At 51.7% G+C, this 15,313-nt stretch overlaps 1 protein-coding gene across 1 annotated transcript in view; it reads right to left on the bottom strand.

Annotated features, from left to right (window-relative positions):
* Positions 1 to 15,313, bottom strand: part of SHANK1 (SH3 and multiple ankyrin repeat domains 1) — a 48,382-nt gene that overhangs the window by 28,542 nt on the left and 4,527 nt on the right. Inside the window, exons 6-14 of the mRNA XM_003801448.2 lie at positions 14,016 to 14,183; positions 13,474 to 13,590; positions 7,128 to 7,205; positions 6,865 to 6,931; positions 6,257 to 6,587; positions 5,290 to 5,483; positions 1,663 to 1,776; positions 1,421 to 1,496; positions 929 to 955 (exon numbers count right to left, since the gene is read on the bottom strand). Of these exons, the coding sequence (XP_003801496.1) occupies positions 929 to 955; positions 1,421 to 1,496; positions 1,663 to 1,776; positions 5,290 to 5,483; positions 6,257 to 6,587; positions 6,865 to 6,931; positions 7,128 to 7,205; positions 13,474 to 13,590; positions 14,016 to 14,183 (1,172 nt within the window). The remainder of the gene's footprint in view (positions 1 to 928; positions 956 to 1,420; positions 1,497 to 1,662; positions 1,777 to 5,289; positions 5,484 to 6,256; positions 6,588 to 6,864; positions 6,932 to 7,127; positions 7,206 to 13,473; positions 13,591 to 14,015; positions 14,184 to 15,313) is intronic.

Genomic DNA, 15,313 nt, shown 5'->3' with positions numbered 1-15,313 from the left:
CCACTCTCAAGACCAAGGGCAAGGAGAGACCCAGAGAGATGGTGCAGACAAGAAGTAGAGGCAGACAAGGAGACTTGGGGTTGGGGGGAACCTCGATACTCACCCAGTGCCCAGAGCCGGAGACGTGCCAAGCGAACACGCACAATGGTCAAGCGCCTCAGACACTTGGGGCGCAGGGTGGCACCCCAGCCCCACTCTCTCCCCATGTTGTCATTTCTCTCTTCCCCCAACCCTGACCCATCCCCACTGGCCAGAACACAGACACATAGGTTTGGACACATTTAATGGAAGGATGCTATGAACAAGGGGGCCGTCCCTAGATGGGGGAGGGGAGCGGCGGAGGAGGGTGTCATTTTTCAGACACCAAATTGCGACCCCTCCTCCCCCACAGCCCTGTCCTTTCCAAAACCCAAGCCCTGAAGTCCTCCCCTCCTCTGCCTTTCCCTCCTCCCAACAGCTCAGTTCCTGAATTCCAGTCAATCCAACAGATGCAAATGCATGCACACACTTCTATGTGCCAGTGCACACACAGTGACATGCACAGAGAAGGACAAATGTATGCAGAGACCCACCTGTCCATGTGTGTGACTAGACACACTGACATTTCTGGCAATGCTTGCCCACAGGTTCAGAGAAGCACAGATGTGCAGGGCCAGCCTCACAATTAGCATAGCCACAAAGGTACCCATATACACAGAACAGGGCAGACCCACCCCCGGCCCAGGGCACTTGTGCAGAGATATACATCTAGTGGCCTCCAGCCACACATGCACACAAATGCATGTCATGCACACCTACAGACAGACGTTCACACATCGAGAAACCTCAGCTCTGGTCGTGCACACGCACACACACGTTCATACACCCCACAGGCACCCCATCCTTCACATACTGACCCCGTTCCCCCCCCCCGCCCCTCCCCTCTCACCTCCCTGGGCCAATCCCATCCATTAAGCTTCCGAAGCAAGTCAGCCAGCAGCCAGGGAGGGGAAAGGTGTCAGTGCACCCCTCTCCTTGCTTTCTTTCCACCCAGCCCTGCCCCTGCCCCTTCCCCGGCCACGCCAGTGCAAGGCATGGGATGCACACACTTTTGCTGCGCATGACTGCACAGATTTGGGGCACATGAAGGCAACAAGGGCCTCCAGCCAGCCACACACAGGCTTCCCAAGCCCCCAGGCATCCCCACCCCACCCTGACCACCTCATTAGTCTCTGGCTACCCCAGAGCTGGGCAGTTGCAGTGGTTGCCAAAGGTGGTTTGGGGTTGGGCTGTGTTGTCTGAAGCTAACTCTGGTCTCTCCCACCCCTGAATCAAATGTTAGAAGGAACAAATGAGAAAGGGGGCTTAAAGGGGGTTGAAATATTTAAAGGTGTGGAGTGTGATGGGAAATTGGGGTGCCCAAGCATGTAAGGACATTTACCTTGGGGCATCAAAGCTGTCGTAGGAGCCCACGGTATAATGCCGGAAGAGCCTCTTTGCCTTGTCACTGCGGCTTTCTGCTGGGGGACAAGGGATAACCTTGGACCCTCATTTTGGAAACCATAAGCCCACCCCCAGGGCTCCAGGCCCAAGACTTCTCATCTACCTCCCAACTCCTATAAAGGGAAAAGAAAAGACATGGACTCCTAAGGTACACTCAGATGGTTGAGGGTCCCTCATTACCTTGCTTTCCCTCCTGAGAGCGGTTTGCCACCTCTTCCAGGCAGTCAGAAGGGAACCAGCCGATGCGACCTTTGACCTGGCCTTCCCAGAAGCCTCCTTCCCCGATGCTAAGTACTGGGTGGGGAACAGGGACATAGAAACATTTCTGCATTTCTGTGCTGCCACCTTGTCACAGGCTTCCTGCACTTCCCAGCAGCTGGCCCCAGGGCATCCTTATCAATGTGTGAGGAGGTGAAGAGATTGAGGAAGAACCAAATCACCTCACTTTTGCATTCTTACTTTCTGGATCAAACGGGAACATCAAGAAGCACTGAGGGAAAGGACTGGTCTGTGACATGGGTTAGGGGCAGGTCCACAGATGGTCCTTTTTTCCCCTCGTAACTGGTCACAGCTCAGTGGTATCATTTCCCTAAACCTTCCTAGGTTCTGCGGACTCAGATCACAATTGAGGGGGAGGAACTCTACCCCACCCTCCCACCACTGCCCCTTTTACCTCCCAAAGTCTCCTTGCAACTTGACCTTTTGTCATGCATCCCTACACCCCTTTCTCTGCCTCCCTGGCTCTAGAAGGGAGGAGAGTTAGGAATTGCCCTTCTTCCCACCACCCTTCCCGGAGGGGACTTCCTCTCAGCCCCACCTTTTGGCCATTTCTCACACACTAACCATAGCCTGTGCTGTGTCTGGTGCTAAGGTATACAGACAGATGAGAAGAACAGTTAATGTTTATCGAGCTCTCATCTGAGCCAGAATGTGAAGAAGGGGGCACTTTTATTACCCCCATTTTACTGAGAGACAGACTGAGGCTTAGAGAGCCAAGGTCATTTGCTCAAGGTTACCAGGATGGATTTGAACATAGTTCAGTTTGTTTCCAGAGCTAATGCTTTTAATCACCAGTGTGTTACTACCTGTCCCTTCAAGGGCTTTCCTGCTGCTCCTGCTGCTGCTAATGGCAACAATGACAAACATACAGCCCTCCATTTCTCCAGCATTTTTCCACGTATTTTTTCTCCTCGCTCAATCCTTATACCCACCTTGGGTAGATAACAACTGCTTTCCCATTTTATAGACAAAGAAGCTGAGGTTAACACATAAAAGCTATCCTGGTGGGTGGGAGGAGGGGACGCTCAAGGTCATGGAAGAAAACTGGAGACAAGGTATCAAAGAGTCTGTTTTCTTACTCTGCCTGCCTGGCTGGATGGTCTTGTCATCATTCATTCATTCAATGAACAAATACTTATTTAGTACTATTATGAATCAGTGTCCAGCATAGACACTATTGAACAGAATCAGTGTGGTTCCTCCCTCTATGGAGCTTCCAAACCAACAGCCAATACCAGCATAATTTCATGAGTAACTGTGTGATTGGAAATCGAGGTCAGCACTCAAGGGAAAAGAAAGGGGTTTATGGGGAGAGGCCAAATGGGAGGATATAAAATAGATGGCAAAGGGGCACAGGAAGGTGCCCCTGAGGATGTGACTGAGAGGCCGAGATCTGAAGGATCCTAAGAGTTGAGGACACAAGGAGAAGTGAGGAAGGGTTTTCCAGGTGGAAGTAACAGTATGTTCAAAGAGTTTGGTGTAAAAAAAGGCGTGGGGTGTCAGAGGAATGGAGAGAAGGATGAGGTCCCGGGAACCTCGAGGAGGGAAGGAAAGGTAGAATGAAATGAGGTGGGTGAGATGGGCAGGGATGTGTTTTGGAGGACAGGTTAAGGTCTGGGCTTTGATTCTGAGAGCAGAGGGAGCCTGCTACCTCATCAGGTCATGGTGAAGCTTAGTGACATTGTGGATGTGGGCATGCCTTTAATGAAAAGTCCCTTCTAATGAGAGAGGGGAATAAAAAACAGAGCAGCATGTCCTCTCCCTTCATGGACATACTGGGCTTGTAGTTCAGAAAGACACAATGAAGGGTACTACCCATGGCCCTCTCCCTGCACAGAGTCCCTCACCCAGTCTCAACTTCCCTTGCTTCTTTCTCATGTATCTCTCACCTCCAAATTCCCAGGCAGCTGGTTCTGAAGAAGCTGCATCTGGCCTCCAAGGTTAGCACCTGCATTTACTTATTCACTCATTCATTCTCTCAGCAAATGTGCATTGAAGCCTCCCATGTGCTGGGTCATTAAACTGGGCCCTAGTGACCTAGAGACCAACGACTTGTGTGACCTTGCCTGTAGGAACTCAGACTATGGGGAGACAGACTACAAAACAGATGGAATTATGCAACCCGCCTGATGCTCTGATCCCTGAAGGCCCCTTCAAGACTCCACTTGAGTTTAACTCCTGTGATAGGACCTGCCCTGCTTATCCACCAATGCTCACTTCTCTTTTGCCAGTTCTCTTTCCTATAAGCGCCTGTAGTAGGGGCTGCTGACGACAATGATGGCTGGCCCTTGTGCAGCGCTTATTATGTGCGAAACAACAAACTGAGTGCTTCACATGACCTGACTCCTTTAATTCTCACAAGGGTCCCATTTTACAGATGAGGAAACTGAGGTCCAGAGAAGTCACTAAGGTCATCTGGCTAGGAAGTGGTGAAGCCAGGATTTGAACTCATGCAACCTGGTTATCAACCTCTGTACTGCTTGGCTCCTGGGCAGCCTGGAGTCTGGCAAAAATTTGCACCTCTGGCTGGTAACAACTACCACATCTGCAGCACGTTGCCCTGCCTCCAAAGTGCCCTTCTATCCAAGAACACATGTCAACAACCCTGCAATGTCCAAAGCCAGCTTCATTTTCCAGAAGGAAAGGAGGAAGACAGGAAAATACAGGGAGAAATGTTCCCCACAACAGCAGCCATTGTTTAGGGAGCCCACACCTTGGGCCAAGTGCTTCACACCTGTCATCTTGTCAGAGCCCTGAAAAGTAAGCACCTGCCTGTCTTTCTGGAGAGAACACCTGTCAGAGGCAGGACGAAGTCAAGGCTATTTGGCCTCATGCTCATACCATGCAGCAGGAAAGACCATGGTCTTGGAATGGGGACTTTGAAGAAGTCCCTTCACTGTGAAGCTCTGTCCTAGAAACTACACAGTGGGGCTCATGACAACCTCCTAAAGGGCCACCAGTAGTCTATGAGAACACACAGTGAAAGGCACCAGCCATAGCCAGCTTGGTGTCAGTGTCTCACCAATGCTCACTTCTCTTTTGCCTCAAAACTGCCCCTTTTTTGAGTCTCGCTCTGTCACCCCAGCTAGAGTGCAGCGGCATGATCACAGCTCACAGCAACCTCAAACTCCTGGGCTCAAGTGATCCTCCTGCTTCAGCCTCCCAACCATCCAGGACTACAGGCACCTGCTGCCACGTCTGGCTAATTTTTTCTATTTTTTGTAGAGATGGAGTCTCACTCTTCCTCAGGCTGGTCTCAAACTCCTGGCATCAAGGGGTCCTCCTGCCTCAGCCTCTCACAGTGCTGGGATGACAGGCATGAGCCATTGCGCTGGCCACTCAACACAGCCTCCTGACTTCATCTCGGCCACACTTTAGGCTCCTACAAAGCAGAAGGGGCCTCTTGGGGGCCCTGGGAGGGCCCTGGGGTGCACCGGGTATTCCAGGTACTGCAGATTTGTTGGCTGCTCCTCTGTCTCCTCCCAACTCCCAGCCTGGGCCTCCACAAACCCTCCCCCCACCCCATACCTTTGATCTTCTCCCCTTTGCTCAGGGAGATCTCCCCCTCAGCTTGAGCCTGGTATGATTTCACAGCCATGAAGGAGCGTCCAGGTACTGCTGAATAGAGCTTCCTCCGCCTTCCTCGGCTGCCCAGGGAGCCCCCGGGGCCCCCAGAGCCTCCTGTGCCCCCAGCTGGCCCTTCCCGGGGCGTCCCACTGGAGCTGCATACACAAAGGGTATGAGAGGCAGGGGAGAGTGGAGAGAGGGGGCACCTCTGGGAGAACAGGGGTCCTTGGGTGGGGTAGGAGGACGGAGCATTAAGGTGGGGTTGAGTGCTTTCCCATCTCTGGCATTCTTAGAGTAAGAGAACATCTTGGGGCCTCAGCTGGCTGCCTGCTGCTGCCCCCAGGTCCCTCTTGCCTTCCAGCTTCTGGCTGCCCCGTCCCATGATCCTGCACACACAGCCTGATTCAGCTTCCTGAAGCTATGCTAGGACTGTGTCATCCCTCTGCTTGTGAACAGTCCATGACTCCCAGCTCCCTCCTGGGTCAGGTCTAACTCCTCTGCCTGCCACTCCCAGCTTCTCCCCTATTTCCTTGGACATGACAGGCTGGCCTCCTTACCGCACAGTGCCCTGTGCCTGTCCTCCCCCTTGTCCCTGCTTACCCCACTGCCTTCTTCCCACTGGGCTTCCTCCATCTCACCCCATCATTCATTCTGTTTGTCCTCAGGAGCTGGAACTCACATTTGTTTTCAGTACCCCTTGCCCAGGCCCCTCCTGGAGCTGACACTCAGCTAAAATTTGGTGCCTGGGGGGTGGAGTCAGGAGAGTGCCTCACCGTGTCCTTACTGCCCCCAGGGAGAGGCGAGGGATGCAGTGGTAGGGGACCTACAAGAGGCAGGCAGCTGTGCTGGCCACGGGGAAAGATGCAGCTCTGAGGAGGGGACCCAGTGAAACTGGGCACTGCAGGGCCAGGGCTGAGTCTTCCCCTACCTGGGCCGTCCGCGGGGCTGCCTCTTGGCCTCCTCTGGGTGCCTTCCTCGGGATGGGGAGCGGGCCCGGGCACCCCGGGGGCTGCTGGCACTTCGGAGGGTCCCACTGCTGAGTTTAGAGGTGGGGGCCGAGGGTTGCGACTGGCCCTGGGACCCTGAGGTAGGGCCAGAGGCCCCAGAGGATGAGGCCCCTGGGGCGGAGAACACCATCCAGTCGGGTAGCGCCATGCTGGTGTCGCTGTTGGCTCGCAGCAGCGCGGGGGGCACCGTCAGCCCTGTACCTGGGGGTCCTCGTCGCCGGGCTGCGTACTTTGGGGACTCCTGGAAGGGCACTGCGAGGGCACAGTGACAGGGGTGGGGGCAGATGGAGAGGGAGACAGGCAGACAGGGGCCATTCAGTCAAGGGATGGTGGGGAGAGGCATGAGGAGGAGAGCTGTGAGAAGTAGCAGGGGCCTGTATTGCTTCCTACCCACTGCCCAAACATTTTTTTCTCCAGAGTTTTCTCATTCCCTTACTGGTCCCCAAGTCAGATTCCCCCATTCCTCAGTCCCACTGTGAACCCCAGTTGCCCCAGGATCCCCGCTTAGCCCTAGCTCCCTCTCACTCACCCACATCCTGTTCTCGGTGGTTTCGGATCAGCTCCCCCAGCTCAAAGTTCCCAGCAATCACTGCCACCTGGAGGGAGGGGGTACAGGCAGGTAAGGTGGCCCAGGCAGCCACCAAGAAAGGGTAGAAAATAAGTGAGGGCCCCCTGGGCAGCCCCCTTGCCCCCAAAGCCTGCTCTCCCTCCTCTCCCAGATCGTGGCCTCCCTCCTAGTACTGGGAACTGTCCCCCTTTGTTCTCTTTGTTACCCCCTCATCAGCTGCAGACCTGGAAGGGAGTCTGTCCATTGTTGTTCTTCACATCCTTGTTGGCCCCTCGATAGAGGAGAATCCTGGCACAAGTTTCCTGAAGGCGATGGCCATGAGTGACACAGGACAAAGAGGGGGGAAAAAAACAGTTAAGGTCACCAGAGGTGATACAGACGCTGAGCTAAGAACGTCAGTAATTAATAATTCGACCTAACCCTGCACTGCTCAGGATAGCAGCCAGGTAAGGGGGCCCACGACTTGTGGCTCACAAGAACTTTACGGCTGGTCCAAACAGAGATGTGCCATGTGTGCGAAATCCACACTGGATTTCAAGGACATAGTGGGGGGGGGGGCAGAAAGAAGTTAAACATTTCTCTTAATTTTTATGTTGATTTCATGTTGAAACGTCAATATTTTAAATACACTGAGTTCAATAAAATGTTACTAAAATGAATGTCCCCTGATTCTTTTTCTTTTCTGTTGATGTGGCCACTAGGACACTTAAGGACATTTAGGACATATGATTTGTGTTATATCTCATTGGATAGGGCTGATCTAAACCAGGTTTCCCACTAGCCGGTTGTTACAGTGGGCACCTATAGTCCCAGATACTTGGCAGGCTAAAGTAAGAGGATCTCTTGAGTCCAGGAGTTTGAGGTTGCTGTAAGCTATGACTCCATAGCACTCTACCCACCAGGGTGACAGAGTAAGACTCTGTCTCGGAAAAACTAAAACTAAATGAAAATAAACAACTAAAGCTGGGCACGGTGGCTCACATCTATAATCCTAGAATTCTGGGAGGCTCAGGTGGTGGATTGCCTGAGTTCAGGAGTTCAAGACCAGCCTGAGCAAGAACAAGAACCGATCTTTACTAAAAGTAGAAAAACTAGCTGGGTGCCATGGCTCACACCTGTAATCCTAGCACTCTAGGAGGCCAAGGCATGTGGATTGCTTGAGGTGCTGGAGCTCATGAGTTCAAGACCAGCCTGAGCAAAAGCGAGACCTCCTGTCTCTACTACAAATAGAAAAACTGAGGCAAGAGGATCACTTCAGCCCTACTTGGAGGTTTCTGTGAGCTATGACACGACAGCACTCTATCCAGGGTGACAGCTTGAGACTCTGTCTCAAATAAATAAATAAATAAATAAGTACATAAGTAAATAAATAAAAGTAGAAAAACTAGCTGGGCATTGTGGCAGGCATCTATAGTCCCAGCTACTGGGGAGCCTGAGGCCAGAGGATGTTCTTAAGCCCAAAAGTTGAGCTATGATGCTACAGCACTCTACCCAGAGTGACGAGAGTGAGACTGTGTCTCAAAAACAAAGAAACAAACAGGTTGGCATGTTGGCTCACACCTGTAATCCTAGCACTCTGGGAGGCCGAAGCAGGTGGATTATGTGAGCTCAGGAGTTCAAGTAAGAGTGGGACCCTACCTCTAAAAAAATAGCCGGGCACTGTGGCAGGCACCTGTAGTCCCAGCTACTTGGGAGGCTGAGACAAGAGGATTGCAAAAGCCCAAGAGTTTGAGGTTGCTGTGAGCTATAACACCAGGGCACTCATCCTCAGGGTAATGGAGTGAGACTCCATCTCAAAAAACAAACAAACAAACAACCCCCTCCAGATTTCCCCAACTTCTACACTATTAACATTCGGGGTCAGAAGATTATTTGTTGGGGGGGGGGTTCTATGGCTGTGGGATCTTGGGCAGCACCCTGACCTCTACTATGGGAAGCCAGTAGTGCTCTTCTCAAACATGTCTCCAGACATGGCCAAACTTCCAGGGATAGAGGGCAGAAGTACCCAGGTTGAGAACCACCAGTCTAAACCTCATGGAAGGCTTACAGTGCGGTGTTGCCTGCCAGGTGCCCAGCACTTTAGAGGCAGAAGCTCACTGAATTGTCCAATAATTCTATAAGATGGAAATTATTGTCTCTATTTTATAGAGGAGAAACTAAGGTTTTCAAAGGCACTCAAGGTTAAGCAGCTGGTGACTGACAGTACTTGGATTTGAACCCAGGTCAGTCTAACTCCAAAGCCTTTGATCTCTTTTTTGAGACAGAGCTTCAAGCTGTCCCCCTGGGTAGAGTGCTATGGCATCAAGGCTCACAGCAACCTCCAACTCCTGGGCTCAAGAGAGTCTCCTGCCTCAGCCTCCCAAGTAGCTGGGACCACAGGCGCCCGCCACAATGCCTGGCTATTTTTTGGTGGCAGCTGTCATTGTTGTTTGGCAGGCCTGGGCTGGATTCAAACCCACCACCTTAGGTGTATGTGGCTGGCGCCTTAGCCACTTGAGCCACAGGCACTGAGCCAAAGCCTTTGATCTCAATCACGAACACACTGCCAGACCCAGAAGGAAGGGGGCACAAGTCATGGGGGTGGGAGTGACAAGACTAGGGCAGCAAGGGCAGGGATGCCATCAGCTAGATGATTCGCATCAGCTCCTTCCAATGTCAGTCCCATGTGACTCCTCATCACTCTTTGGGCTAAATCCAACATCTTTGCCCTGACCAAGAAGAGTTATTAGCTGAGCTAACCTGAGCTGCCAGCCCTGCTCTCCCCCACCCCCACTGCCCTTGCCAACTTCACTTCTACTACCTGCGCTTGCTCCCCATGCTCCAGCCACACTGGCTTTCTTCCTTGGACAGCCATGCTTCTGACCCAGGACATTTGTACCTGCTACACCCTCTGCTTGGAATTTACCCCTAGATGTCTGTGCAGCCTGCTTTCTCACTTCATTCAGGTACTTCATTCAGAGAAGAGGCCTTCTCTGGCCACCTTGTCTAAAATACCCTCCTCAACTTGTTCCTTGCTTTATTTATTTTTTGAGACAGAGTCTCACTATGTTGCCTTCAGTAGAGTGTGGTGGCATCACAGCTCACAGCAACCTCAAACTCTTGGGCTTAAGTAATTATCTTGCCTCAGCCTCCCGAGTAGCTGGGACCACAGGTACCCGCCACAATGCCTGGCTATTTTTGTTGTTGTTGTTGTCATTGTTTAGCAGGCTCTGGCCGGGTTTGAACTCACCAGCCCCAGTGCATGTGGCTGGCACTCTAACCACTGAGCTATAGGCACTAAGCCTGCTTTTTATTTTTATATATGACTCTTGTGTATGTGCCAGGCATTCTAAGGCAATGTTAACTCATTTCTTCATAACATCATCTCCTTGAAACTCCATTTCCTATCAGTTGTCTCTTCAGTGTCTCTTCCTGTCTACATGGTAAGTTACATAGGGGCATCCATCACCTGGAATAGTGCCAGGCCCACAGGAATTGCTCACTAGGGGAATGTCCTCTTCCCTTTGTCTTGGCCTGGGCAAACCCAACCTGTCCTCCAGCTCAGCTCTTTTTCAGTTCCCTCTGATGTTATTCTAGCCAGCATTCCTCACATACCTCCTTGATCTCACCCTTTCACCTGACAAACCCACCAAGGATGCTTCTATAGGCTCATCCTATAAGACAAGCTCAGAGAAGGTAATTCCCATGCCTAAGGCCACACAGCCAGTTCACACAGCAATTAGGATTTGAACATGGCTTTCTGAGCCTATCACTCACCTATCTCCTATGAATGGAGGACTCTGATTGCCAAAGTCATTCACTGGACAGCAGTTAGCCCATGAATGTTCTGGGTGCACATGTGCAAGTGTGTGTGTGTGTACACGTGCATGCCTGTGTAGCCACATGCTAGCTCCTAACTAAATTGTTAACCACTGCCACAAGTACTGTTGCACATTTTTACACATCTAATCCCTACAGGGCCAGAGCACAGACCCTAAAGCTCCCCAGCTCATCCTACTCTTTTTTTTTTTTTTTTGAGACAGAGTCTCACTTGGTTACCCTTGGTAGAGTACCATGGCAGTTTAGCTCACAGCAACCTCAAACTCTTGGGTTCAAGTGATCTTCTTGCCTCAGCCTCCCACGTAGCTGGGACTATAGCTGCCTGCCACAATGCCTGGCTGTTTTTTAGAGACGGGGTCTCATTCTTGCTCAGGCTGGTTTTGAACTCATGAGCTCAGACCATCCCCTCACCTTGTCCTCCCAAGTGCTAGCATGAGCCACTGCATCTGGCAGCTCCTCCTACTCTTGCAAGCCCAGAAGGTGTCCAAGTCTGAGTGTGTGGCTCTCCCAGTGGGGCACAGATAGAACCTTGTATTTACCAGCATCCTAGCACTTATCTCAGTGTTACTGTTATTTGTATACATGGCTGCCTCTTTGTCAGACTGTGAACTACCCCTCACACTCTCCTCAGGGAAGGTACCCTGTCTGATTCATCTCACATCCTCAGTGCCTGGCACCGGGCACGTAGTAGGTACTCAAGAAATGTGCATGGAGAGAATGAAGATGGAAGAAGATGTGAAGTTGAATCAGTAATAATTCATTTGTTCAAGACATTCATTCATTCATTTGCTGAGTCAGTCAGTGTGTTGAAACAAGCAAACAGATCTGTTGAATGGTCTGAGCAGGGCACTGTGCACAATCTTGGTGGAAGTCCAAGATGGCTGACCCATCATTCATTCACTCACTCATTCATTTATTCAACAAAGATGCCTACTATGTGCTGGAGCTTTGGGACAGATCAATTCATCAGACTCAATCTACACCCTTGATAAGTTTGCAGAGTAGACATGGACCCAACTTTCATGACCAAAGGCTAGACAGGCATGCCAGGAGCCAAGGAAGCAGAGAGGTAAAATATTTCAGACCCAGCCCTGGCTTGTGGGAAGCTTAAAGCCTAGGAGGAAGATGAGGGGAGAAATGTAGAAAACAAGCTCACATTTGTTAAGCATCTGTTTGTCAAGCACCATGCCCAAAGCAAGCAAAATCTGAGCCCACTCGATCCTTTTGCACAGTGGGTATTAATTATAGACCTATTTCACAGATGAGGAAGAGGAAGCTCAAAAAAGAGAAATGACTTGCTCATCTGACCTGCTCATTCTTCATAGTGAATTTTCCCTGTTCAAATGAACAGTATGGTGCCTATCTCCTGACTGGACCCTGACTAACATTGGCAATGATAATAACAGCAATTATTATCATGACTGCCTTCTTGGGATGAGCATTTAATATACATGATCACTCAACCCCTTCAATCAGCTGACATTATTATTCCCACTTCAGAGAGGACAGAGCCTAGGAGAGGGGGAGGAACTTGTTTGCCCTGTTCCCCCATCTGCATGAGGTCTGGGGCGTCTTTCCTCTCTGCTGCCCCACAGGCCTCCAGTCTCAGAGTCATAGGATCTGGTTGAGAGTCAGAGAGCAGGAAAGACAGAAGCGGGCCGGGAGGGAAGAGCCGGCACCATGTTGGTTTGGTTTGACAAACACTGAGTCCTCCCTGGGCGCTGAGCGTACTGCTGGCTGCCACAAGGCTGCCGTGGCCACCTGCCAAATCCCTAGCACTGCAAGTTCTTGTGAGGCAGAAGGGACTGGGGCTGTTTTGGAAGATGTCCTGGAGGAAGGGGACTGACAGGCCAGTCTGTCATGCCAGGCCCTGTACTCCTAAGTCCCCATAGCAGCCCTTCAAGGGCAGGAAGCATCCAGAAATGGGGGCCTGGCTTGCTCAGGATCACCTGGAGCTCAGGGTAAAGGTGAGTGAGCAAAGTTGCCAGGGGTCATGAGGCCAAATGCCCCAGCCCTTGCTACCTGGCATCACAGTGCGGCACCAGCTGGTTACCTGGGCCCCTCACCTGCTTTTTACAGTCCACCTGAAGCATCGATGTCCACACAGCCCAAATTGCTACAACTTCCAACTCACCCTCATTCCCTCCAGGGGCTGAACTTTGGCCTTTTCTCTGTTTTCTGTTGGGCTCCGGTGCAGCATCTGCACACAGTGTGGCTGAGTGGAGACACATTGGGGATGAGGGCCTACTGAGCTTCTTTCTCTTTCTCTCATGGGCTGAGCCTCTCTCCCCTCCATTTTTTTTTTTTTTTTTTTTTAACACATGCTATGCCCTCTGCCTGGAGCAGCCTTTCTCTGCCCTTCTACTCGGCCAACTCCAGCCTTCATTGGATCCACCTGTAGGGGCCCAGGCCCAGATGTGGGTGCCCACAGGAACCTAGGTTCTGGTGACTTCACTTTGAGCACTCTAGACTATAAAGGCAAGGTATGCCGTCTGCCCTCTCTATGCCACAAGCTTAACACTTTGTCCCCAGAACCCAGTCCTGGGCCTAACACAGGGCATGCTCTCCTGTACATTTGTTGAATGAATAAGTGAATGGATGGATGAATGGATGAAAGAATGAAAAGAGTGATGGAGCAGAGGGTGCAGAGGCTGGTAGGCTGCAATGCAGAGGAGCATCTGCATTTGGAACTGAGGAGGTAACTAAGGGGTGGGACTTAAGGGGCCCAGGGCAGGCACTACCAGGGCAGACCTTGTTGTAAAGGGCGCAGATATGCAGGGCTGTGTTCCCCGAGGCGTTCTGGGCTCCAGGCTCAGCTCCGTAGAAGAGCAGGTGTTCCAGATGCTGAGAGTGACCCCGCTGGCAGGCCTGGGGTGGGGGATAGGAAGCCAGGGGCTGGATCAGACTTGGCCTGAATCCTCCTAGGACTTTCTCCCTTGGGGCTAAGCATCTGTCTGTGATGTCCTTCACCTCAAGTCCAGAAGCCTCATATCTTTTTGGCTCCCATCCCTACTCAGGGACCCAGGTTCATACATCTGGATGTTTAGTCATTCCAAGGTATAGGACTCCAGGCCATTACTGCCACTCTCAAGGACCAAGGTGTGCAGTTCCCCAGCCCAGGCCACTTAGGTACCTGGTGTCTATACCCCCATCTTTTCCTCTGAGGACTATACTATTCTCTCATACACTCTCTCCCATGAAGACCCAGCACCTGGATCCCAGCTCAGCCCCTTGGATGCCTCAGGGCCTGGGCATCGCCCACCCCAGCCCCTGGAGGCCTGACTTGGGGGCACCTGGTGGATCTCCTGCCAGCCGTTCTCATCAGCTATGCCCAGCTGGGCTCTATTGTACAGAAGCAGCTCACAGCATCGGGGGTCACCCCCCACCATAGCCGTGTGGAACAGAGGAGTCAGGCCCCGGCGGTCCTTGTAGTTGGGGGAGCCCCCAAGATCTAGGAGGGCCTAGGAATGGAGAGAGAACAGGAAGAAAAGGCAGATAATAGACAACACATGAACCAGCTCATTTTGAAGAGTCAGAGATATATTCTGAAGGGCCCAGGTGATCCACACTGGCCAATGACAGTCTCAGTTCTTCCATGATATCTTTGTGTGACTGGCCCTGACTGTCTTGGGGCTGTTCTTATCCCTTGTGAACAATCGGGGGATTGGGTAGATGCCTCCAGAGGACCCTCCTACTCTGACGTCTGATCCAGCCTCTCCCCTGTTACCTCTAGGTGACCTTGGATAAGCCATCAAAGGATGTCAGTAGCCCTAGTACCTGCCTACACCACCTACTCAGGGGACAAATGAGAGAACACTGTTTGAATACAGGAGGGCCACTGGCCAAGTAGTAAGTGTTATTAGGACCATGTACCCAAGGAGAGAGCATGAAGAGGCCTGGAAGATGGCCAGCTTGGGTGAAGGCAAGTGTCTGGCCAGCCTCGTTGGGGCTGGCAGCTGCAGGGGTGGGAAGCAGCTCCACTTGAAGGACAGCTCTCAGTGAGAAAGGCTGGTGGCATCAAGTATTAATATGTAAATGTGTTGGCAGCAGCACCAACCAACAGAATATTAGGCTATGGAAGGGACAGTCAGCAACCATGCCATCCTATGTGGTAGCCACATGTGGGCTACAAACACGTGAGTGTGGCTAGTGAGCCCAAGGAACCAAAACCTTAATTTTACTTCATTTTAGTTAATTTAAATAGCTGCATGTGGCCAATGGCTACTGAATTAGATAATAAAGGTTTGGAAGCTTTGGGGGGAGGGATAAGCAGGATGTGGGTTTTGGGGTGAGTGCACTCTGGTACATAGAGGTAACCCTGGGGCTTAAAGCAGGTCTTGGGGTTCGTATTTGACTGCATCAAGGGCTCCTCAAGGCTGGGTGCAGTGGCTCACACCTATAATCCCAGCACTCTGGGAGGCAGAGGGTGGCAGATTGCTTGAGCTTGGGAGTTGGAGACCAGGCTGAGCAAGAGCGAGACCCCAAAAACTAGCCAGATGTTGTGGTGGGGACCTGTAGTCCCAGCTAGCTACTCAGGAGGGAATAGGGAATCAGTTGAGCCCAAGAGTTTGAGGTTGCTATGAGCTAGGAC

This window comes from Otolemur garnettii, unplaced genomic scaffold (genome assembly GCF_000181295.1).
Source record: "Otolemur garnettii isolate 467f Iridium unplaced genomic scaffold, OtoGar3 scaffold00211, whole genome shotgun sequence".
In the NCBI taxonomy this organism is placed as follows: domain Eukaryota; kingdom Metazoa; phylum Chordata; class Mammalia; order Primates; family Galagidae; genus Otolemur; species Otolemur garnettii.
The sequence above is the reverse complement of the archived record's forward strand: the minus strand, read 5'-3'. Positions and strand labels throughout refer to the sequence as shown.